We start from the raw sequence: 24,907 nt of genomic DNA, 5'->3' as shown, positions 1-24,907 counted from the left end.
CGGTGGCTGCGCTCGGATAGCCAGTCTCAACAGTGGTGGCTGCGGTTAGAGGGCCTAGTCCCAACAGTAGTGACAGCGTCGGGATGGCTGATTCCAAACATCGGTGACAAGCTGGGATGCGAGTCACAACATTAACGACAGCGCTGGGAAGGTCATTCCCAACAGTATGGATGATGAGCGAAGTTGGTAACCACACGACATAGAGGTGACGCTGAATTTAGGGGGAAAGTATAAGTAAATGGTATATTCTCGAGCATTGACGGTGGTCATTTCTAAGAGGCATCTAGGCATGCTCACAGTTTTATTTGGACGTTGATAATCTCGAACATGGTACATATTGATAACTAATTTGCTCATGAGATCTACGTCATCTTTTGATCTTGATATGGTGGCGATTATCCACTTATCCGTTCACGATGCATAACCAAAGTGATAACACGTATAAGCTTGAAGTCCACATCACATTTTGAATTACGTGCATGTTTAATGGAGACTGCGTTCCAATAGCACACGAACCGGGACATTCGTTTTCTAACACCTCGCACTTCAAAGACCCGTGGAGTCTAACAAATTTCTGTTTGGGGGAATGAAAAATGCATGGAATCCTAGGCGCGTAAGCTTCGCTTGAAATTCCAGTAGCGCCACGCTTAGATGCGTCATTAAAAATATGTGCACAGTGCGTACTTCTGAAGTGCAGCAATTGTATTATACATGAGGTGGGTCGTTTGTAAAACTAGAATTCTGTAAATAAAACAATTAGAATTCTGTCAATTTTTTGTTTGGCGCTCTTTGCCCCAGCTGGCCTTGCGCCAAAAAACTCTAACTATCATCATCATAATCAGAATTCTGTCAATTCCCAAAAATAGATTTCTGTAAATAAAACCATTGAGAAGACACTCCTCTGCACATGCTATGTGAGTCAGTTGTTACCTGAATCCTTTCGTAGGCTTGTGACAGCCTTTAAAATACAATCACTACTGCTTGTAACCACTTTTCTAAACCCTTAGTCCTTTTTCGGTGTAATTTTGGAGGTCTTGCTCGCGCAGTTTTTTGCATGCCATAGCTATATTGTTTTTTAACTGTAGTGTAGATGAGTCTAGGTTATAGCATAAGAGTTGCTTGTACATGTTTTTAATGCGCTGTACACCTGCCAACGTTGGGACGTGCGGCTACGTCAAGCTGTTTTTTTTCTCAGCTTTTTCCGCAGGCCGTCAACATCATGCCCCCTGTGATGCGAAATAAACGATTCTATTCGAATTAGTTCACTTGTTTTGCAAAAGCGTGACAGGGACATTTTTCTTGTTTTGAAAGTGCTCATCGTAATGGTTTTGTTGCTTGGAGGTATGCACGGAATAATACACAGATAGTTTTACGTTAGCACAAGCGACACAAACACGAAAGCATCTTTCATTTCAAGTTCAATCCCAGCTTTCTCAGGTAGCGCATTTTTGATGTATGCAAGCTTAGACAGCCTTCGCATTCATTACACGAGTTATATGTGAACAACGCTGTCATTTTACGCCTTCTGACTGCGCTGTCTACAAGTCCTCATCTGAGCACTTGCACAATTATGTAAGCCTGAAAGGTTCCGGCCTGGCCCTGCCTACCGAGCTGCAGTTGTTCTCACTTGCATACGGCGAATGACTTCATAATCTTAGTTTTTGTCAAAGTGAGAGAGTCATTTATATTTTGACAAAGGTGTGCGATTCAAAGTTATCTAAAACTGGTGCGTCTATTTGCGGGTAAAGAGAGTGAGACACGTAAGGCGAACCCCTCCAGTGGGGATGGTCAGTGGTGTGAAAAAATTGCGGTAGATTGAGGTTCCAACAGGAGTTGGAGGAGGAATGAATGTTTAATCTGATCAAATTGAGTTGTTTGGTCGTACGCATGGGCATCGTTCTCAGTTCAGGATGTCTTGAGTACGTGTAGCCACCTGCACCCGGGATATTAGCCGAGCCTCATCCCCCAGGCGGGAGGGGGCCGGCGAGCCGTCCCACTGCTACTGTGAAAGGGTTGGGAAAGGATACAAATTTCAGGTGTTAGTTCTTGCGTACCGTATGGTATAGAGCACTTGGAGTTTGGCAAAAGTTTGCGGCACGACTTCGAGGAGGACTGGGGGAGATAAATCTCACGAGTCCAGTTCCGTGGGGAAAGGTATGTGTTTGGATTGTACGATGCCCTGCTTCTTAATTCTCGTCTAGCTGGAGATGATAAAGGGGCAAACAGAAAATTAAAATGTAAACTCTCCTTTAGTTTTATATTTTTGCCTTTCTTGAGGTGTTGTTGTTTGTGGTTAGACTGACAATACCTTCGTTCACCTGAACGTTTGGCTTTGCGTACTGGCCAGGACCAGGCTGACCTGTGTGGCCGACGAGACAGGACACCGCTCTGCTACCCGGAGGGCTTCGTCTGCATACCCTACAAAATAGAACATTGCATGCTCTTCACGCACTCCGCAAAGCAGGGTGTTTTCAGTAATTCTATGTTTTTTTATTTTTAAGTACGTCCCAGGACCGGAAAGAGGCTGGGAGGAGATTTTTATAGTTGGAGCGCTTCAAACCACTACTGGCGTTTGTTTCAGTTGTAGGGTCGTTTTGGGGCCCCTTCTGACATGTCAACTTGCCTCTGCACCTGTTTGTACCATTTCCGTATCGCCCCCACTTGAAACCCCTACGTCGGTTCTGGATATGTAGACGGGTATGACAGCAAATGAAGGCTACATTAGTGCACTGCAGAAATGTGCTTCTGTCAAAGCTTCGGCTAATTTCTTGGTCTTGCCTTCTTTAAGAGCGCGTGTGATGATAATTTGGTTCACTGATATTTTAATATTTGTTGTGCTAAGCTTCGAGAACTCGGTTCAGTACAAAAGTCCCATTTCGGAGATTACTCTCTAGGACCGGTCGAGGACCGGTCGAGTGCAGCACCAGTTACATTGACGTCCTACATATTCGTTCAGTTCAGGAGTTTCTCTGATTGGTCATTAGTATGCGCTTATAGCAGCACGTCTCCGGATGACAGCTTTTCATATTTGGAACTGACCTACAACGAATTCAAGAAACTTGGCTATTAAAAATGCAGACTTGTTCGTGACTACTTTTTAGGCTTCGATCGAGTAAAAAAACCATGAATTTAGGAAGTTTTGTGGTTGGCTGAAAATAATTTTTCCTAATATTTTTGATGCCTCAGTGCAGCCCCTTCTGTAGGCTAACCATTTTTAAAAGATGATTTTGACAATACCATACGTCATAGGACGGTAGGGGTTCTTAATTGCATTGAGGTTGTGGGAAGCGCCTTGGCACAATACCTTCTGGACTAGAGGGTGTTGCTCGGAGTCCCTCGCCGCTCGCTCCCTTTTCTCGCCCTCCTAGCCTACCGTGCAGCCACCGGGCCGCGGCACTCGGGAACGTCGGCGCCCGAGGGATGGCGCCGGTGGACACGGAGCGGCAGTTCATGGACACAGGATTCTGCAGGGTTTTATGTGTGTGTGCCTTGACGGCGTACCTCGAGGTACCTGTTTATATTTACCGAAAAGCGTTACATTGGGATCTTATACAACAGATATCGAAAAATCAATAAAGACACTTGGTGTTATATTCTCAGAAAATATGAGTTGGAATGACCATGTTACTTCTATCTGCTCAAAAGCACGCAAGGTTGCCGGTGTCATTAGCAGACACGACCATGAACTCCCAAGTAACATCAAGAAACTTTTGTACAACTCCATCCTGCAGTCTCACCTTAATTATTGCGCATTAGAATGGGCAAACACCCCTTCACAGAACCTACAGTAACTAGTACTAATACAAAAAAAGGCCGTGCGGGCTATAGATAATGTCTCGTACTTAGAGCACACTCAGCCACTTTTCAAATGCATAAATTTCTCCGCGCTGGTGATATATACAAATATCAGCTACTGCGTAGCTACAAGAAAGCAGCGTTAGGAAAACAAAGTTCTTTTTTAACTGAAGCTGCCCTAACAATGTCTCATAGCCTTTGTTCTTATCGATACGAGTCTCCATGGCAAGTTCCATTTTCACGTACTGGCTACGGGTGCAAACGAATTAAGAGCACCTTGTCTATTATACCTAACAAAATTGACCGGGAAGAAATCGACATTTTATTGTAAACAGACATGGCATTTTAAATCTATTTTTAGATGATAAAATGTGATTTCACTGGTGTCAACACGATGTGTTTTCTCTTTCAAACATTGCAAAACTCGGAATACTTCTATGGTGAATGTATGCGATCGTAATTTTTTTTGCACTCGGTTTGCGTGTTGCAGTTTATGCAGAAGTATATTTTAGTACTGTACACTGTATGTATTCCTGTCGTGCCGCCAAACTGATTTTATTGCATTTTATTGTCTTATAGTGCCCTGACATATGAAAAAAGTGTATTTTTCAGAGCTTTTTTTGCACATACCCTCTCAGCGCACACACCGTTCATTGCTGGACGGGGGCAAGGGCCCTGTCAAGCTGCTTTTTGCAACTTTTTTCCTTGCCCCTTCGATGTACCTTTTTTCACGTCGATGTAACTGTGAGTGAAATAAACTTTGAACTTTGGACTTTGAATGAGCCATGCTGGGAGCAAAGAGTTCTTGCATACAGCGGCAGTGCGCCTCATCCCTTGGCATGCCGTAGAGAGCAGGCCCACAAGGTGACCCTCCCGCCTAGTACTTGACCAAGACTACGACGACCACTGTTCATGGTCCCATCTCGCCACAAGTCGATTCTTCGCCGGTCTGGCAGGTCTGAGGAATTGAGCTCCTCTGATCCGGAGAGACAGAAGATCATCATAGCCCAGACTACGAAGGCCTCCGCAGAGCTGTGGCTGCCGGCCAGCCCCCTCACTTAGAGGTCTTCTTTATTGAAGTTTTTCCTCTGTCTCTCAACACGGAAAGTTAGGTCTTCAGTAGGGGGGCTCGGGATACGTGGTGTCGCCCCTCACCGTCCCAAAAATTGCCCTAGGCGCCTTGAGCAAGACTCAATGAATATCAAATGGCTCTCTAAATTATCACCGCGAAGACGTGGATTCCAGGATCTCGCGCCGGCAATTGTCTCTTCAGTTTATGGAAAAATTCATAATATGAAGTAAAATTCCCGTAAGGCATTCATATTCGATATATCACAGCTTATATTGCAAGCAGAAAGTCTTATATCACAGCTTATATTGCCAGTCTTTCTACCAATGCGTTTGTGCTTAGAGGTGAAGCCGACTGTAAGGGGATTGACGCAAGCTTGGTCTTTCTAAGCTGGCTTCCCCACATTGTGTTGCACAGCGAAGCATGGCCATTTACGGAGGGAGAACGGTTGGAGGGAAGAGAACAGCGGAAGGGACGGGGCAGGAGTAAACAGACAAGTACATGCCCCTGTCCTTCTATGTTCGCTCTCGTCCCGTCCGTTGCGCTGTTTTCTGCCGTGGCTCCATACGGATTCACCCAGCTTCGCTCGTTAGTTGATCATAGTTACAGCCACACTTTATGCGCTTCTTCACCACCGCCACCTCTTTCCCGATTCGTGTATTCTCCTCACCACGCACGACGAATCTCTTCCCGTGACATTGCGCAATGCTGCGCGCTCCTCGACGCCTACCTGTGCGGCGCACTAGAGCCAGCGCTGTGATTCTTTGCAGCGCTATAATAATACGGCATTGTCTATATCCCCTATCGTGTGTGCCCTCAGCGTGCCACGTAGAGATCGGGCCACTGTTTTTATAATCCAGTATAGCAAGCACTCCATATAGCTAACCCAAACATGGCATATTTAATTAAACCTTTTCTGGACTCTGGGTGGAAGAGTTTAGATTTCTACTACAGTTAAACATCGTTTTAACAAAGTAGTATCGGGACAGCAAATTAGTTCGTTATAACCGATGTTCGTTAAACAGTAGAAGTAAAAATTGGCTATAACAAATCGACGATACTTGATACGAAATACGACAATACTTGACACGAAAATACTTGACACAAAAATGAATTTTTTTTAGGCTTCGAACCCAGTATACACAAGGTAACCCTTACCTTTCTCCTTGTTGCATTTCTAGCTAAATGAACCGGAACATGAGTACGTGAGATTACAACAGAACAGAGTTCACCTGACAAACCAGGACTGCGTCCTTACTTATTTGATGAAGGAGGATGTGATCTTCGTCTAGTGGATACTCACAGCACTGAGCAGGATCAAGTTTTCCGCAGTGTCCACGAACAAAAGGGCCGTTATACTTGTGCAGTTGACTACGGGGGGTTTTTCCAGTTAGCTTCTCAGCCTCCTTGTCAAACATTTCTTCGTTATATCTGACATCGCGCGGCTTTCACGGTTTCAGTTATGTTATAAAAGAATAAGCGTGATCGAAATAAAGCGTGACCAACCAAAGTCTGTATTTATTTCGCTATAGCCTATAATTTCCTATATCAGCGTTTGTTATTACGAGGTTCAACTGTACTGATTTTTGGCAGTAAACGTTTTACCTGGACACTAATAATATAGTTATTTGTATAATAAGAATATTCTAGCTCGTTGGCAAATATTTTGCCAATAGGTTAGTAGGAGCATTATGCGAAGTATAATTTATGCAACAAATCAGCGATTATTTTTAAAACCAAAGCTTGTCGGAGTCGTTTTTCAGAGTTCGTTTTTCAGGGTCCCAACAGTATATTGCGCTCAGCCTAACACGCTTGTTTTACTGAAAGGAACCCGTCAAACGACGCTCTGAAAAGTTTAATTTTTTTAGTTTGGAGTATTTAGGATTGCGATCACAAAATCCGCGCTCTACTGCAAAATAGAAGCAATGCCTATTATATCTGGCGGCTGTCGCGGGGGATCGTTGGAATTTGTGGAACGAAGCACATGCAGCTGTGCGGTAACTTTGCCTCTCGCCCCCCCCCCCCCCTACTCTACCTGTGCACAGCAAAGGAGCCGCAGGGTGATGTAAAAACATAAAGGGAGCAACGCACTTTAGCCAATGAGCGAATCTAGTATGGTGGCCTTGTGACATCGGTGGGGCTTATAGCGAAAGTTCAGAACAGGGCGACGCAGTTTGTTGAAAGGTATAAATGAAGCGGGCCCTGAACGCGAAATCACATTTGGTGCACAGCGTTGCCGGAACTCGGAAAGAGCTTAAGGTCGTTTGTCAGCAAGGGAGAGGCAACAATGATCGACTGGGTGTTTCTTACCCTCGTGGCTGCCACGCTGGGGGCATTCTACATGTAAGCGTTGTTTCCGTACAGCTTTTTCTCACGATTGATCTTCATTCCAGTCATTGCCTATCTTTTCCTGCGATGTATTTGGGATACGGCGTAATTAAAACAGTAAGTTTTGCGCAAATTTTTGCCTCCGCGCGTGTAAACAAGTTTTAAGGGTCAGAATTCTGAAACTATGTCATCCCGGCTTTCCCATACCTTGTGAGAATCTCATAGGTGGTGGTAGTTGCTTCATCAGACCACCATCTCGAACTCGTCACAATAATACCTGTTTGCGACTTGGACGATGTTCCTTGTTGTCACAAATCCAACCGAAAGAAGGGAAGGCTCTGATCATGATAGCCTGGTCGTAAGTGCGGGATACGAGAGATTTGAAAAAAATAGCCGGTTGCAGAAGTTTTCGCGCGTACGCTACATAAGAAACTATGCCGTGGTGTAAAGCGGCTGTTCTGGAATATTTGCGTGAGTCTTCATGTTTGGTCATGGGTTCCCACGATATCGCTGTGTATACTTAGCGCATCTGCGTCGTAAACTCTATAGATATTAGTCGCTGACAGCGTCCCTCTTTACCCGCAAAAGGGAAGCGGTTTTGGGACACTACAACTTCGTGAAAATGATTAGCGAGGATATATAAAGCGTGGCCAGGATTTGGCAAGGTGCTTGAGTAGTTGTTGTCACTTAGCCTTGCCAGAAAGTATTTAACATGTGCATACGCAGAGAGTCGTTAAAATAGTGGTTGAACGGGAAGCTTGGTCGTGATGGATTCTTTGGTTGCCCAATCCCGCTCTGCGCATGTGTGGTGCTCTGGAGGTATGCACCACTTTTCGAGAATACCCGCAGCGACTCTCGGGTGTGCACTCCGTAGGCCTAAAATTTGGGTTAGGGGTGCACGACGCGAATCTGTGCCTGCTGCTTCGCGTTCGCTTCGACCATGTCGAAATGGGGCTACCGGATAGACGCTGGCCTCACAACGCGCGGACCCAGGTTCGACGCCTGCCACGGGAACCGTTTTTATCTTTCACTACACCCACCATCATTGATGATAATCGTCAGAGAAAGTTGGCTTTGCTTTAGGGCATATTGGCGTACAACGGTATTAGTGACGACACTACAGCTTCGCTTTAAAATGCGCCCATGCGCTCCACATAAGTGGTTACCCAACGAAGCCGTAACGTGAGGCCGGTGTTTGCCTATGCTACGGTGACGCTGCCACGCCCTACGTCCCTTCCCGGATTGTGGCTTGAGCTGTGCCTCAAACAGTAGCTCGCGCCCGTACGTTCTGCTGTGAGAGAGAATTTTTCACTCCATATAAAGCTTCGTTTTAAAATGTTTGCGTTGTAGAAAGCAACTACGACGTGGTCGCAGGGAAAACAAGTGTACGATCGCTGCAAGCCGTGTTCAATTTAATTAAAAGCCACAAATTTAAGAGCTCGCCGAAAGGCTGATCCACACTCCTAAATACTGGATTTTCAATTAGGCAGTTTGAGGACTAAGCGATATGGGCGTTGGCTGAGATCTATTTCCGTCATAACATATCCATACTTCCCATTTTAACTTTTGTACGGCCGTTCACCTGCTATGCATTGCACTTTGCCAGCACATTATGCCAACACCCTCTAAAGAACGCAAGGCCTTCAGAGTGTCAATCCCCCGCAAAAGAGGGCAAAACAGAAGTTCTGTGCAGTGCGTCGCGAAGGTACGAGCTTCAAGCAGCGGTGGGAATCGAGCTGACCAAAATGCCATCGGCTCAAACAACTGCGCGCGCTGCCGCGCTGGCCTCGTGTTAAAATAGAGTCGTGAGGGGGAACGACGCACGTGTACGCACTTGCCAACATATTTATCTGTACGTTAAACGGTCATGTTGTCTGCTTTTTTGTAGCTCTTGTTTGTTCGTGTGCGCAGTTACATGGCCTTGGGGCGTTCATTGCGATGGAATATATACTTTTCTGATGGAGGCGAAAAGCAAAAACGCCTGTGTGTACGAGATTTCGGCGCACGTTAAAAGATCACCAGGTGGTCAAAATTAATCCTGAGCCCTACACTACAGCGCACCTCATCACCTGCGTTGCGTCGGTGCGTTAAACCCTACAATCAGTCATGATAGAATGTATGTAGACCACATGCCAGGACATGCCTGTCAAGTTGTGTGTTACAAAATATTTTCAATCGGAGCCAAAGAAGCGCGTTGTAATGTGAAAACGTTTTAGCACTCTGTAACCCATCCGATATACGTTTCCACTCTTTCCTTCGCGCCTGGAAGCACTGCGAAAGCTATACTTACCGCCAGCACGGAGCGGCACTGCGTGATTTAGTCAAAGAACGAAGAAAACGCGGCACAAACTAGACGTGGACACAGACAAGATAAGGCAGATAGAGGCGCTTTCTTTAAGCTTGTACCAGCTAGCTCAGCAACAAGTTGCGTTGAATCGTGATTCGCTCGTCACAACAGATATGCCTTCCGTTTCAATCTGCTTTTATGAGAGTCTTTCAATGACAGAAAACAAACTCCACACAATGAAACCCCAAATTGGCAGCTACTACACAGAAAAACATCACAGAAAAACAGAAGTGTACATGCGCAGACTACGTATAGGTCATACATATGCCACTCATTCCCATCTTTTAAATGGAGCCCCACCGCCACGATGCAACAGTTGTGGACATCGTCTGTCAGTAATGCATGCTCTCGTTGAATGTCCGCACTTCCACAGTGCGAGAAAGAAGCATTTCCGGGAACTGTACACTCAAATGATTCCACTTCATCCATCATTGTTTTTAGGCGATAAACCCGTCATTCCTAGTAAACGTCTGTTTGCTTACCTTGGAGACATTGGATTTTTAAAAGGCATCTCATACCACATATGATAACAAAGCCCCTCAGTGTGGTAGCTTTTATTGAACATTCACTCTTTACTCTAACGTCATAATCATCTTGCTCACTCCAGAGTTTGTTTTTAAATAAGGGGCTCTATTCACCCCACAGTAACCTACCCCATGTCTATTTCACTTAAAATCTTTGAACCATTGGGTTGGCGCTCTTTAGCATTCGTTGCCCTTGCGCAAGAAAACAAAATATCATCATCATTTGCTTTTATGGCTTGCTTTTTAATATTGCTATCGAATGCGTTCATTACTGCAGCGCTATTCCATTCCCGTGTGGTACAAGCCCAGCATTTCCTGTGAACATCCAGTGCCATCCACTGCCTCGCCTGGAACACTGCTTCTATTCTTTTACGCAGATTCGTCTTGAGTAGCCCAGGGGTAGAGACGTGGGTTTTGGAACGAACGCACCAGCTTCGAGCCACAGTAGTGTCAATGACTTTTTACAACACCCGGGCTTTTTTCACTGTAAAATTTTCGCTCAGCCCAATTCTGCCGAGTCCTTGCGTGAATAAAAGTAATTTGGTACCTTTTAGTTCAGTTTAGAGGTGGTTCGTGGCATATAAACACATTTAATTAATGTTTTCATTGCTGCAAATGAAGGAAAGCCGGCCAACAGCCGTTACACCGCTGTAATGACGTAATTTCAGCGGCCGAAGAACGCTGAGAGGGAAAGAGAGAAAAACCTCTTGAGCAAGACTCAAATTTATGTGATGGGCATAGAGCAGCAATTTCTGGAGTAGATACATTGCGACCCCCGAATGTAACTTGACTAGGTTCTGCAAGCATTTGAGATTTTGAAAAAAAAGGTGGAAAAGTTGTTTCAGGGTCCTTCTGAAAGGGCCACTGAGAAAAAAAGGAATTCACCATGATTGAACGTGGTTAAGCCAGGGTTTTCCCAGCGATAGCTCGGTTCTCGCGTCGGGTGCGCTCAGTGATCGCGCGCCCAGTTGCGCTGCAACGCTGCTCGGCGTAATTGGCGCTCTAGGCGCGAACGGGCAGCGAACTTGGATGCAGCGATCTCTTTGTTGTATAATTTTCTCATGGCCCGAGCCCTTATTATTTCTTCTGCCCCCGCTCCGCACCCCTCCTTTCGGAAATAACGAGCGAATAGACACTTTTACTGCGCGCAACCTAGCGAGGGGCTGGCTTCACCTTGGCTGAGCTTGAAGGTTAGGAGGACGGATCGAAGCGTTTTCTGTATTTGTACGTGGAGTAATAGAGCTTTAACTCTGAACGAGAGCGTTGTTGTCCGCTGTAGCGAAACGGGGTCAGCTTCTGTAGCAGGCTCCGCAATCCTATATGTTTTTTTCTTCCTCGCGCTTTGTAGGACATGATTCGAAGTAAAACACAAAGAAAAGACAAGCGCGAGGCTCAGAAATAAAACTCTGAGTAATTGAGCAGGCCGGCGTGTGGAAAGCCACGTGGAAAAGCAGAGAGTAGACAGTTACAGCGAAGCGAAAAACCGGCCTCGGGCGGTACGCGATAAACATGTGCAGGCGCACAACCAGGTGTTAACACGAAAGCGTTTTGTTCCGGGATTCACGAAGATCTCACGACGTCATATCCGTCCCGGAAACGACATCGCCAGAAAAACTACAATAGGCGTGGCTGCGCCGGGATTCGAGCCACGAACTCTTTCGCCGCAACGGGAGGTACGAAACGCGCTCCCGAAACGCGCTCCCTATGAACAGACGCCTGAATAGGACGACGAATGCGCCTTATATATTTCCTTTCAGATGGTGCTGCCATCTAGGAGAGGCGAAGCGAAATAGTGCATCAGGACGCTAATGAGCGCTGACAGTTGGCGCCTCGATGACAGCTCCTATGTGTACGGCATAGAGTTTCATACTAATATACACTAGACGGAAATCTGGCGCCACTGTCTAGGGGCGCCGTTCTTGGGTGAGCATTCCGTCATGTGGCGGGCTAGCACGTTCCACTTGTCATTGGCATGGGTGAAGAACAAGCTGAAAAGTTGGCTCTGGCTGCAAAAAAGCAACAATATTTCTGTTGAAGGTTCATCGAATTTGTTTTGTTATCATAAAATTGAGCCTCCAAAAAGAATAATTTGACAGTGCTTATGTAGAAGCTGCATTCACGATGAACAAGAAAAACATGTTACCCTTTTTTGTTGATTTTGGCTTCAAGACAAACAGAAGCCATATGGCTAGCTAAGCCAAGTAGGCGAGGAACGTCGCTAGTGGCAATGGCGCCGCCCGCGACTGCAGCGACAGATTTGGTTCTATTATATATTAGTATGAAACTCTATGGTGCACGGAGGACGCGCATCGTACGCTGAGGAGAAGCCGACTTGCGCACGTCACGCTCGTGACACGGTCCGCTGTACCTTTTGCAGTAGCGGACCGAGTGTTCACCAAATGATTCGCTGACAACCCGTTTGGTTTCGTTCGCAAGGACGGTTTGAGCGCCTGTGGTTTCAGCGGATTGACCCAATGTTCCGGCGCCTGCAATCCAGTGTCTAACGTTGATGCGTATAGCGGTGCGACACCGAAGAAATATAAATAGCGATGTGCAACTTCATATCGATGCGTAATTTAACATTGAACTGCTCCTGTGCAGGCACATTTCACTTTCTTGTTGTACCGGTTGCTATGGAAAAGGGAACAACCGCAGTTTTTTCATCTTTGCGCACTCGCAGCAGCGGGTACCGTGACCGGTTATACAGAGTTTTAGCGGAGCGGGGAACCGGTCGCGGAGCGGTACACGGTACATCTGCGCATGCGCGAAACCAGTTTTTTCGTCTCTGCGCACGCGAGGTAGCGCCGGTCACCTACCGGGTAACGTTGATTGATTGTGGGGTTTAACGCGCCGACGCAACGCAGGCGATGAGGCGCGCCGTAGTGGAGGGCTCCGGATTAATTTTCACCACCTGGGGATCTTTAACGTGCGCCGAAATCTCGTACGCACGGGCGTTTTTGCTTTTCGCCTCTATCAGAAAAGCGGCCGCCGCGGCCGGGAATCGAACCCGCGACCTCGTGCTCAGCAGCGCAACGCCTTAGCCACTGAGCCACCGCGGCGGGTACCGGGTAGCGTACTGTCACCGGTTCTCCGCTCCGCTGTAACTTTCTAGTGTCTCTGGCTGTACCGGTTCGACTTCATTCAGCATGCGGCGCATCGCCGTTCACGTTTTGGCGGCTTCATATCCGGCCAAGCGGCGCACCACTCTCCAGAAACCAGGGTGCTCTGCGCCCTGCGGCCTTCAATTGGACAATAACGATTGTTCCTTCACGACTCGTTTTAACTGCTGAAGTGTAATAATTTTTTTTTCACGTCTTCACACACTAAATGAACCCCAAACGCTGGTATTAGACCCCTTCTCTATATGAAGTTTTTTTTAGAAATCAGAATGAATGAATGAAACAAATCTTTATTAAAACAACAGGTGCAGTTGTTAGGGCACCCGCCCGGTGGAGGGGAACCCTAGTCCGGGATCCCCTGGCTGCGGCTGGCTGCGCGGGCCCTTTGCACCAGGTCAAGCTGGAACGTAGGGCAGTTGCAAAAACCGAAGCTATGTGAGTTAAAACTGCAGTGACAAGAAACACTCGGCAACTTTTCCCTAAAAAGGAGATGAACAGATAATAGGTGAGATAACGCTCTGCAAACGTGTACGCAGGTCATAGTTGGTATCGAAATAGAGCCAGATCCTGCTGTTTTACGGATCAAAAGGACCCAAGTTCATCTGCCCAATGGGAGTTTGTTTTTGGCTTGACTGTTCGGACTGTTTCATGAGTGTTTTCAGAGGTTTCTTTTTTTGATTCTCGGAGCTATCATATCATGAATTATAACGGCAATTATGAGATCGGCGAAAGATCTGTCCCCAGTAGTCGACAAGGCAGTGAACGGAAGAAGTGAACAAAAGGAAACAAAGAGGTGTGAAACAATGATTTCATCTCGTCTCCCACATCCCTACGGAGCAACTCTGGTTATATATTTTTTACTGCAATATTTACCCTTTTAGTGCTTAATAACTAAATAGACGCCGCTTACAAACCCTGAAAAATCCCCCCCCCTCCTCTGAAAGTACGAACCATTTTAATAAGGGGAAGGGGAAGATTAAAGGAGCCTTCTTGTGAGCTGTTTGGAAATTCATGGCAAGGCAATGAAGAGCTTGCTTGCTTCGTGAGTGCCTTCAGACGTGCCCAAGAAAATTATGCTACGAAAGAATTCGAACAGAGCTGCTAATGCAGCCAACAGGACTCACACGCTCACCACGAGGTCACGGGTTCGATTCCCGGCCGCGGCGGCCGCTTTTCTGATGGAGGCGAAAAGCAAAAACGCTCGTGTGTACGAGATTTTGGCGCACGTTAAAGATCCACAGGTGGCCAAAATGAATCCGGAGCCCTCCACTACGGCGTGCCTCATCGTCTGCGTTGCGTCGGCGCGTTGAACCCTACAATCAATCAAGGACTCACCTGCTCTCCATGTACAGTTCTATTGCCTCGAAGCCCAGTTGCAGATGTTTAACGCCCTTAACGCCAAAACTGAATTGCACCATTCTTGAAAGTCAATTTAAATAACGTTTTCATTAAAATGCCGCGTCAACTTGACTGTTTCAATTCAATATGATCCAAATCCAAACTTATTTTTTTTTTTATTGCGATAGTATGCCTGTTGGCATAAATACTGCGTCACAGGTATAGATTAACCCTCGTTTCGCGAAGAAACTCAAGCAGGGAGCGATGATGGGGTCCCCAAATCCACCGATGAAGGTCAGTTGGTCTGCCAGGGTGGAGGCCTGTGCCTCGGAGGTGTCTTGTTCTCGCCGCTTCCAATGAAGGGCAAGTCCACAGCAAATGTTCAGTGTCCGCCTCTTCGGCAGGAGCCGTGCAAAAGGGGCAGTTCTGTGCGAACGGGGCATGGTAACGTGGTGGCCACTCCCGGGTAACGGCGGGAGAGAGGGCTACACCAACACGAAGTCTTCGCAGCAAGACCTCCTCCCAGCGAGCGAGTCTGCTAGGGAGGTCAGTTCCATACGGTGGAATAAGAGCTTGTGTGGCGCGACGAAGGTCTTCTTTCCTTTGGGGAAACTGTTCTGGGGTGTCTAGTGGCAGTAAAGGCAATGTTCGTCGAATAAATGCAGTGTGGCAAGCACCATCCGCCGCAATGTGAGCGGGGAGAGTATTTCGCCGGACCCAAGAGAGCCGCAAAGGGCAGGGGTACGTGTCCAGTATGTCGTGAATATCCCTCGAGACAGCTGAGTTGTTATTTAGTCGACGTAAATGACGTATGGCCGCCGTGGAGTCTGTGTAAATTTGTAAAGTAGTACCTCCAGGGGCTTGATGAAGTGCAGCAGTCAGTGCTTGCAAGCCGTCCCGAATGGCCGTAAGCTCGGCCAGCATAGACGGCAGGGTGCGGCGTGTTTCGTAGAAGCACGTTTGACAGGACTCTGGTTGGGAAGGACATTGGAGTGTTGTGGTTACCACGTCGCCCTTGGCCCCAGCGTCCAGAATGCCTGCACAACCTGGGGTTGAGAATCATCCGCGAGTTCTTGTGCGACCGGGAACAGCGTGTCAGAATGTCCGTTGGATCGATTGTGCAGTCGTGTTAGTGGCCTGTTGTCGGTCACCTGGTGGTATAGCCAAGGTGGCCTGGTAACGGCGCAGGTTAGAGATGTGGGTAGCGAACGACCCATGTAGTTGCCTAACGCCGCTGCCTCAGCAACAAAGTTGAGTTTATGCATGCGGGCGGACCGACGCTGATGGACAAGCTCATCCAAGGTGTTAACTTGAGCTTCAGCCTGAAGAGCAGGGATCGGTGTTATCATTGGGAGGCAGGTAATTGCACGCATTGCGGCTCGGTTAATTGCCTCAAGTCGATCCCATTCCGCCTGGTTCAGGTGTTGGAATTAGGCCTGGTAAACAAGCCGAGGCTGGAGTACAGACCGCACTAATAGACGGGCCATTTTGGAACAGGAGCCACCAGACTTCTGTGAGATGCGTCGGATGAGGTGAAGCATCAGTCCCGCTTTTTGGCGAGCGGAACGTAACCACATAGACGCTGACCCAGACGCATAAATTTCTATCCCCAGCACGTGAAGTGAAGTGGCAGTGCGTACAGGTCGGCCGCAGAGTTGTAATGAGATTGGAGACACCTCCAGTCGAATCATGTCTATATTGCTCAAATTTGCGGCATAATTTTTGCTTACTTATGGCCATAACCTTCCCCTCGGCGACATGTAAAACATATAATAACCACCTTTGACAGCATTGCATTTAGGTCCGCTAACAAATTTCCATTTGTTTTCTCAAATTCGCTTTAGGTGTATTTGGTTCATTTAGAAAAAAAAAAACGCCCTGCATTCGCTCATGTCGTTATATTACGGTGGGAAACGATGAAAGTGTGCAGAAGGAGGCGTACAGCATCTTTGCTGCGAACAACGACACCAGTGGGCCTTTAATTTATCCTGAAACTAAGTTTTCGTGCCAGTAAGCGCACTTAGACGATGTTTGCATCAATGCCTTGATAGTGAAATTGTTCAATTACTGACTTGAAGGAATATTTGAAAAATTCGCGGTTGTGTTCGCGGGCGTTCTTTTATAATGCATTTTTTAAAGATAACCAGCATAGATCAGTGCATCGCAATTTCTGGTTCTGTCACACGATCAATTCCTATAAGTGCAGTGTGCGGTTTGCACTCCCATTTTTTTTATGCGGCTCTCAACTTACATTCACCGGTTTTAATAGCTTACAAGCTCATAACGTACCCATTCGTTCACTGGTTTTGTTGCTACTATTACTGTAACCACCCATAGCGCATTTTTTATAATCTCTGAGAGTTTTTGTTTCCAGAGTTTCCATTTTTTTTAATTTCTGCTTTAAGTTGTTTTTGCATGGCGTTGCTATGCCGTTTTATAGATCGGTGGTTATGGTACTTTTGTGTGACCGAAATCTTGAGCGCAAATTAAATTGGGCCGGAAATGCAGCCTCGGTTGTTTCCTGTGTATTAAACATGCGGAATACATCTTCCTACACGTGCATGTGCTTAGCCCGCTCAATGTTTTGCGCGTAAGCCACATGTGCACAGCCATAACGGCAACTAGAGTATGTATAATTGAAAGAAACAGCTCCCGCAGCTGGTGGCCAAACGAGCTTCCTCTAAATGTCGCTACAAGCAGGTTAGGATTCCTGCTTCTCTGCAAAATCTACGTTCCGTGGGATATGAAATATCACACATTATATTCAGACGTTCAGTGGCGTACTTCAATAGAAAAGAGAAGAGCAATGAAGTACACTAGTCTGACAAAGACGAAGCAAATCAGAAGCATAAATGTTGTGTACGGCTATGCGACGCGAATGATGGCGCCTCTTAAATTCTGTGCGGACACTACAACTGGGTTTTCAGCATTTTTTACTACTTCGAATAAAGTTGGAGTTATTGAATAGAGGAACTTGTTCGGTGGCGCTGGAGTTTGGACGCATGTATTAAAGAAAGCAATGTTACCCCGTAGATATGGAATGGATTGGTGGATGGGGTGCTGCTTGCCGGAAACGTAAGTGTTCGAAAGCTCAAAAACGACAACATTGACGCCAAAGGAGTCGCAGATCAAATAAGCCAGTTAAAGTAGGAAAACTGCAGCCAATTTCTCGAGTGCAGTAGGTGACCACGGTATGACAACGCAAGCTTACGTCACAAACCAAGGTGCGCTGCGGGAAGATCTAAAAAGAAACCACTTGTGGTAATGTATTTATTGTGGACAAACCTTCTGTGCGGCAACCCGAAACGCCGAGAGCAATTTGTTGGACTGGTCGGCGTATCTTTTTCATTGAAAATCCTACAACCAAACTGAAAATTGCCTCCAGGAACAAAAGTGGCGACAAAAATAAATTTTCAGCAGTGCAAACTTAGTTTGATACCATATGAAGGATTGGAACCGTCCTTCTGAACTTGGGTCAGACCAACGGCTCCGCGACTGTTTTTCAGATGAATTGAAAAAAAGTCACCAGGGTTCATAAATTTCAGCGCAAGTGAGAGGTCCCTAGGTAGCCCCAATTTTGAAGAAAGAAGAAAGAAAGAAGTCTTTTTCAGCAGACGGTGTTACAATGCCTGCTGAAGGGTCAGGAGCTAAATGCATTTAGTGCCTGGCGAGGGCCCCTGACTCTCTGCAGTTCACAACAGAGGACACGTTTCAATTAAGTATGCAGGCTTAGCAATAACATCCAGTATTACAGAGAGAAATAAAAAATAATTAAATTGAAGAAATACAAAAAATCGTAATTTCCAACAATAAGAATCACAAGTTGCACAATATACAGAATTTGATTCTTAAGTATCCATAACGCTGCACCTGAGTAGCCTAGGTGCCAGTCTCAGCACATAAATACCATGTTTGAACACCAGGGACAGAACGGAGAGACGCTGAGTTTCAGCGACGATAGTTTCCCCTCGCCTTTTTAAACGCGAAAGTTCTGGTCCGTGTGTCTGTCTGCCTGTCTCTCTGTCCCTCGATTCAGCATCCAGGCCAAAAGTTGATAGAATTCTTGAACGAGACGTTTACATAAGCGAAATATTTCTAAAGTACTAAAACTGGTGGCAATGTTCATACTTTTCAACATTTCTGAGCAAATAAAAAACATTTGGCAGGTTTAAATCATAACATCAATACATGAGGGCCATTTACCATATTATTTTAAATAAAAATGCATTGCCACTAAAGTATTGTCTGCTTGTTATAGAACCTACCGCCCGACGAACCCACCGACTGACGGTATTATAACGGCTGAAATCGGTCGAAATTGCAGTGTTCGTTTGGATGCAGCGTGGCGCCTAACACTATTATGAACCAGCATACATTCTTGTTTTATTTGGGGGAAATACCCGCAGATAACGCGCTAAACTACCTTCCGTCAGTGAAGTACCGTGTTTCACGCTAGGAAACGTCCGCAATGATGTCATTACTGAGATGCTATAAGCATTGTAATGAGTGTGTTGTCTGTATGCCATCATTCAAGCGACACGGTTCAGCATGACAGCAGGCCCCAAGACGATTGCACTACCAAGCTTATTGGCGGCAGCTTTTGTCAGCGGCTGCTCATCACACAGACTTGTCCCTGTCATGACTTGGGGACAGTGCGAGAAAGTGGCGGCTTTGTGACTTTTTTTTAGATTTGCTTCTTGCGTAGCCTAGTTGCTTGAACCTCGCTTTAAAATAGACATGATTGTTATTTTGACATTTGAATAAGCCGAGTGGTATTTTGTTGCCAGGTTCTTTGACGTGTAAGTTACCATGTCTTGAGTTACTTTCAAAGATTTGTACGTCATGGTTATTTTATACAGATGAGCTGTGGCTGCTGGCCTTGTAAAGTTGTAGTTTAAGATTCGGAGACACAGTGTATACCTTATCGGTTAAGAAATAAATGTGAAGGCCCCTGCTCACATGACAAAAACAATCCTGTTTAACTACAACCCCGAACTGACGCAGGTTTCTCACTACGAGTATTTTCGCCGAACACGGTGCCTGGCGACATTTTGTGGGCTAGATTAGTTTATGAATAAAAAAGTGGACAAGATTGCAGTTGTATTTTTATTGTCTCCGTTTTACGGGCAGTTGGCGGAAGAAAACGTTCTCCTACTTCAAAGAGCTTGGTATTCCGGGGCCCGAACCAAGCCTGCTGTTCGGAAACCTTCTCCAGATAAGAAAACAAGTAAGTCCTTTGTTATAGTTAATTTCAGCCCTTTAAAGCCTCAGTTGTGATGTACGTTATCAATTCAGGTACAGTGACACACTTCTGAAACGTTAAAAAATTTTAGTTGACATAATAACAACAACAAAAAACTCACCCACCGAAAGCCTGGTGATTACACACATTTTAAGCGTTGCATAGCGATGAATGTCATGCACAGGCAAGCCATTTTTGCGCGTTGGCAAGATGGCTACTCGTACTGCAGTGGCTGAAAAAACTGGCACCGTTTGGGAAAATTGCAAAAAAAAAAATGCCTGAAAACGGCATTTTTGATGGTATTATTAGATGCAACGCATCTCTTTAACTCGCCTTGTCCCGCGTCGTTGTCGCGGCGTGTCCGCATCCCTCCCCCATTCTCCTCGCCGCGGCAGCTGCGCGCTCCGCCGCTCTCATCGCAGCGCCATCTGTGCGTCAGCGCGGTCAGCGCGCAGCTTGCGCTCGGCTGCGCTCGCTCCCGTCGCCGTGCCAGCTGTGCGTTAGCGCGCAGTTTGCGCTCGGTTAAAAATTTACACCATCTTCCCGCGAAGGGAACCATGGGGTAGATGCGACGCATCGGGGGTGAACATGCTGCGTAAATAGGATACACAACAACAGCAATCCATACGCTGACATCGCTAACATAACGGAAACGCAACGGCAACCCCCGATGCGTCGCATCTACCCCATGGTTCCCCTCGCAGGAAGATGGTGTAAATTTTTTTCTCAGGGCTGTTTTGAGGGAGCTTTCCGGCGACACACGTGTTGCTGATAAAGATAAAAAAGAAGCTACTCTATGGGAAATTCAGATAACCAATGAATATGTAACGATAAAAGAGGAAAAAGTCCAGAAATCTTCAGCGCTACAACTGCCTGTGACGCAATTGCGACAATTGGTCTAGGAGCTGAGCAATGCTCAAGCCGAACTCTACCGCAGCTTTGGGACGAAATGATTTGGTGCGCCGATCTATGAAATTCGGCTTCGAATTCTAGTTCAGAACGTTCACTAGAGTGTTATTTCATGCCATGAAAATTTCTCAGGAACTGCCCTGGTATGTTTCTTGGTTAATATGCTTCTTTGAACACACATTCATTTCTAATCAACTTGCGCAGGAGATTACGAAACGGACTCATAACGCTTCAAATCAGCCCTCATTTAAGCGAAAAAGTGTTCAAATAATGCCTTCTCATTTTAGACGAGTTGGAAGTATAAATGTTTTTGAAATTCTGTAAATTAAAATTCGTGCAGTTTGCACTAGAGGTGCAAGGCTGGAGAAGCAGCGGAGCTGTGGGTCGAATAGGGTTTTCCGGTTTTGCTAAGTTTTGGTAGTTCAATAATTCTTTGCTGAATTTTATTAGGTTTCGCGATGTTCTTCCTGCTCTAGGCTGAGTGCTGAGCGGTGAGGCCTAGTTTAGCCTGATTTTACAAGGCTGTTCTGGCAGGTTCCCCACACTGACAGCGGATCTCAGGGGGGAAGAAGCTAGGTCGACCCTCAGCTCCGTTGTTTCTCCACCCTTGCACTACTAGTGCAAGCTACGCCAATTTCGCTTTGTGTTTTAGTAGCCTAAGAAGTACTGTCACCTTAAGTAAGGGGCGCGCATGCGCATATGTCCTTGTGGTCACTTCCGAACAGGCGCGAAAGCTAGCTTGACTGCTACTATACCCTATCTGCGCTGGTGCACCTTTTACAGATTTCGCAAACTTTTTTTTGTATTTTTTTGCTGATGCCACCGGACAAAGCTCAAGCTTAAACAGTTCCGCTGCTGAAACACATGAATTTTTAAATTCAAGAGTAGGTTTATGCGCACAGCGGCCCGCTGGGTTGTGAGGCAAAGCGTAATAAATGGCCGTGAATCGTTTCCCGGCGTTCAAAGATGTTTAGCATGAAATGGATGTCGACCTCTAATGCTTTCACTGTTCTACTACAAGAAAAAACCAACTGTCGCAAGAACTCTCCGCTTAGAACAGAACAGGACCCACAATCTTCTTCGGAACCAAAATAGCTTTGCCGCTGAAGACCCGCGGCCGTGCAAAGAACATCTTAGTCTCCTCGAACGCAAGCATTGGTCTTCGTGCTGCTTGAAAACCGAGCTCTCCAGCCGGGAATTGTGGGAAGCTCAGCAATGACTATACTTTTGTCTCTTACAGGGTGCAGCAGGACTATTTAAAGAATGGATCAAGAAATACGGGAACATTGTTGGGTATGTTCAACATTCCTCTAAGCGAGTTTTGCCCAAGTGAGAAATATGTTCAGTGAAGGGCGCGCCGTTGTGATAATTTATATTTCAAGTTAGGGCTAATTTGCAACTACGCATGAAATAACCCACAATGTTGGATAAATTTTCTTTTTGTCGACGTTGAAGCTTGGGCGAGTCGGGGTTACATATTCTTCAATTCACAGCGCAAGCAAGCAGGCAAACAAAGAAACATAGAAACAAACAAGCAAAAAAACAAGTACAAGAGGCAGACCCAGACACTGGCCACGCCTTGTATCTTGCTGTCCCTCTCGTTATTTTTTGTTCGTTTGTTTGATTGCGCTGTAAATTTAGGAACGAGTTTTCTTTTTACTTTGTGTACTACCACTGTTTATGGGTACAATTGTTTTCTCACGCGTGATTTTCACTGAGTAAAATCTAATTATACATGAACAATCAGAAAGTTCTAGATATATGCTACTACAAAGCAACTTCGTTTTCCTTGCCGCAGTTTCTACAACGGCGCAGTGCCTTTTTTGCTCGTCAATGACCTGGAAATGGTGAAGAAGGTGCAGATTGAAGACTTCCACAACTTTGCTTCAAGAGGGGTGAGCGGTAGCTCACTCATATCAGAGGCTATCCACGAAAATTGGAAGAGATGACTCCGTGGGTTTCTGAGTTTAGATGCAAAGCACAGGTTACGAGGGACCCTCCTGCATTCCGTAAACGAGGGACCCTCCTGCATTCGGTAAACCAACGCAACATGTGTTTTCAAAGACATAGCGCTGCTACTCTTGGTTTTGCACTAAAGTTTTATGTCAGGTTTTCTGATGGAGGCGAAAGGCAAAAACACCCGTGTGTACAAGATTTCGGGGCACGTTAAAGATCCCCAGGTGGTCAAAATTAATCCGGAGCCCTGCACTACAGCGCGCCTCATCACATGCGTTGCGTCGGCGCGTTAAACCCCACTATCAATCACATCAAGTTTTACGTCAGCTATGCTTAGCGCTTCTTTTTAGCTGAACAATTTTAACATGCCTAGACATAGCACGAGTCTTAGGATCTCGGAAGGCTCAGCTTAATGTACTTTGTATTCACCCGGTTTCATATGACACAAACGATTTTGCAACGTGTGCTGAAGACACCTTTAAAGGAGCCGTGAAGAGAAAACAAAAGTTTGTTTTATTCGAAAGATTAGGTGTTTCATAGTACCCCAAGCGCTTTCCCGGAAGCAAATGATGCTTTATTCACTGAGAAATAAGGCAATTTAAGCCAAAATTTTAAATCTCCCGCTAAAATTGAACATTCCGTGACGTGTACAGTGGCGTCATAGAGCCGGTCCATGAAACAGATACTTAGTATGTCGACTCCATATAGCACCCACACGCGGGAGTCGATCGAGACGGCGGCCATTTTAAAAATACTAGTAAAACCTAGTGCACCCGCAGCCCTAGTCATAGAATCGCCTGATCCGGAGAACAAAACTCTCGCCGAGGAGCTCGGGCTTGCATTTAACAACCTCACACCACAAAAACGCTCAATGCTTCTAAGTGCACGAGCGGCAAGAGTTGTGGGATACGCGGTGGACGGGAAAGCGACCATTCCGCGATAGCCACAACAGACGAACGCCCAGCCGTCGGCACCGCTGCCTCGTCAGCCCCGTCGCGACGGACGAATACAGACTGGTACGTATGTGCCGTATTTTTATTACGGTTAATAATAGTTCAATTTCAGTAGCAGTATCGCTTATGCCAGTTGGCCGGTGTCGTGTATGGAAAGCCGTTCGCGCGAGCTCTCTGCTTTGACCAGAAAGATACGAGCGTGAACGCGCGGTGTTTACGGCATTTTTTCCCCCAAGGTCAGAGCGACTCGAACCCGAAAATTCGTCTGCGCGACGGCGAGATGTCGAGCTCGGCCAGGCGGTTGTTTCGTACGCATTGGCGTACACGCTTGCGTGTTCGTTCGGAACTTCAACCGTTTACTCCACCGTTCTTTGTCATAAAAAGAATGTGCAGTATGTTTCACGGGCATTTAGCTCGCTATGCAAACTGTAAGCCCTGCCTAACATGCGTTTGCTTTTGCCGGCCTCCGCCAATCGCAGAGCAATCCCAAGTGACATCACAGGTTCTGTTGCGGAAAATGAGCTGGTGGGTCGCATGGTCATTTCCTTTTTTCCTAATTATGTAGCTTATTTGAGCGAAGTTTGCGTTATAAGTGGTGTCGTTATGGTTCTAACGAGGCAATCTTTCGAATGAACCAAACTTGTGTTTTCTCTTTATGGCTCCTTTAAAGAAGAGAGGCGGCGCAAAAAAATATACTGAAAAATTCGCAAGAAAACAATTAGACGGAAGCCGATTGGACTTTTTTGGTCCATTTTGGGTCACGGCTTCATACCTTTAGGTGCCTCGACCGTCATTATACTGGGAAAACCTAGACGGTTTTGGCTTCACGGGTACGGCCCGCACGCTTCTTCACACTGTCAGCTAAGAAACCTATAAACTCTTTCATTGCTTATCGCAAGCGCTGCGGACTGACTGCTGGGCCAGGCTCCTATTACCACTGAAGGCTTCTTTCCTTTTGGTAAACGCCATGATTACATTCAATGATTCATAATTTGGCATGAGTAGCAACGATTCGCTTTCTTTCTTCGTTGCAAAACCAGCGTTTCCACACAAGAGATCTGCTTTATGTGTGATGCAGGGTTTCACAGCGCAGCTTTGAGAGGGCCCCAGAAAATCCGGGGGACGGCGGGATTTTGTAAGCAGTAAAGGTTTAGGTTACATTTTTATTGGCTTGTTAATGAAGCACATTGTGTTTTATGTTTGCTCAGGAGAACAAAGAGCCGGAATAAAGTGGGGCAAACGGATAATCTGGAAAGTTTTCTGACAAATTCTGTACTCCGTGAATTTGCAAACATTAAGACATCCCACCTAGTCACGTTATTTTCGA

At 46.2% G+C, this 24,907-nt stretch overlaps 1 protein-coding gene across 1 annotated transcript in view; it reads left to right on the top strand.

Moving 5' to 3' along the window:
• The first annotated feature begins 7,067 nt into the window (after positions 1-7,067).
• LOC144139621 (cytochrome P450 3A24-like) overlaps positions 7,068-24,907 on the top strand; it is a 33,778-nt gene continuing 15,938 nt past the window's right edge. The window contains exons 1-4 of the mRNA XM_077671918.1: positions 7,068-7,207; positions 19,651-19,747; positions 21,912-21,964; positions 22,470-22,566. Coding sequence (XP_077528044.1) covers positions 7,152-7,207; positions 19,651-19,747; positions 21,912-21,964; positions 22,470-22,566 — 303 coding nt within the window. The 5' untranslated portion in view covers positions 7,068-7,151. The remainder of the gene's footprint in view (positions 7,208-19,650; positions 19,748-21,911; positions 21,965-22,469; positions 22,567-24,907) is intronic.

The sequence above is a fragment of the Haemaphysalis longicornis genome, unplaced genomic scaffold (assembly GCF_048455015.1).
Source record: "Haemaphysalis longicornis isolate Haplotype H1 unplaced genomic scaffold, Haemaphysalis longicornis Haplotype H1 scaffold_5, whole genome shotgun sequence".
In the NCBI taxonomy this organism is placed as follows: domain Eukaryota; kingdom Metazoa; phylum Arthropoda; class Arachnida; order Ixodida; family Ixodidae; genus Haemaphysalis; species Haemaphysalis longicornis.
The sequence above is the reverse complement of the archived record's forward strand: the minus strand, read 5'-3'. Positions and strand labels throughout refer to the sequence as shown.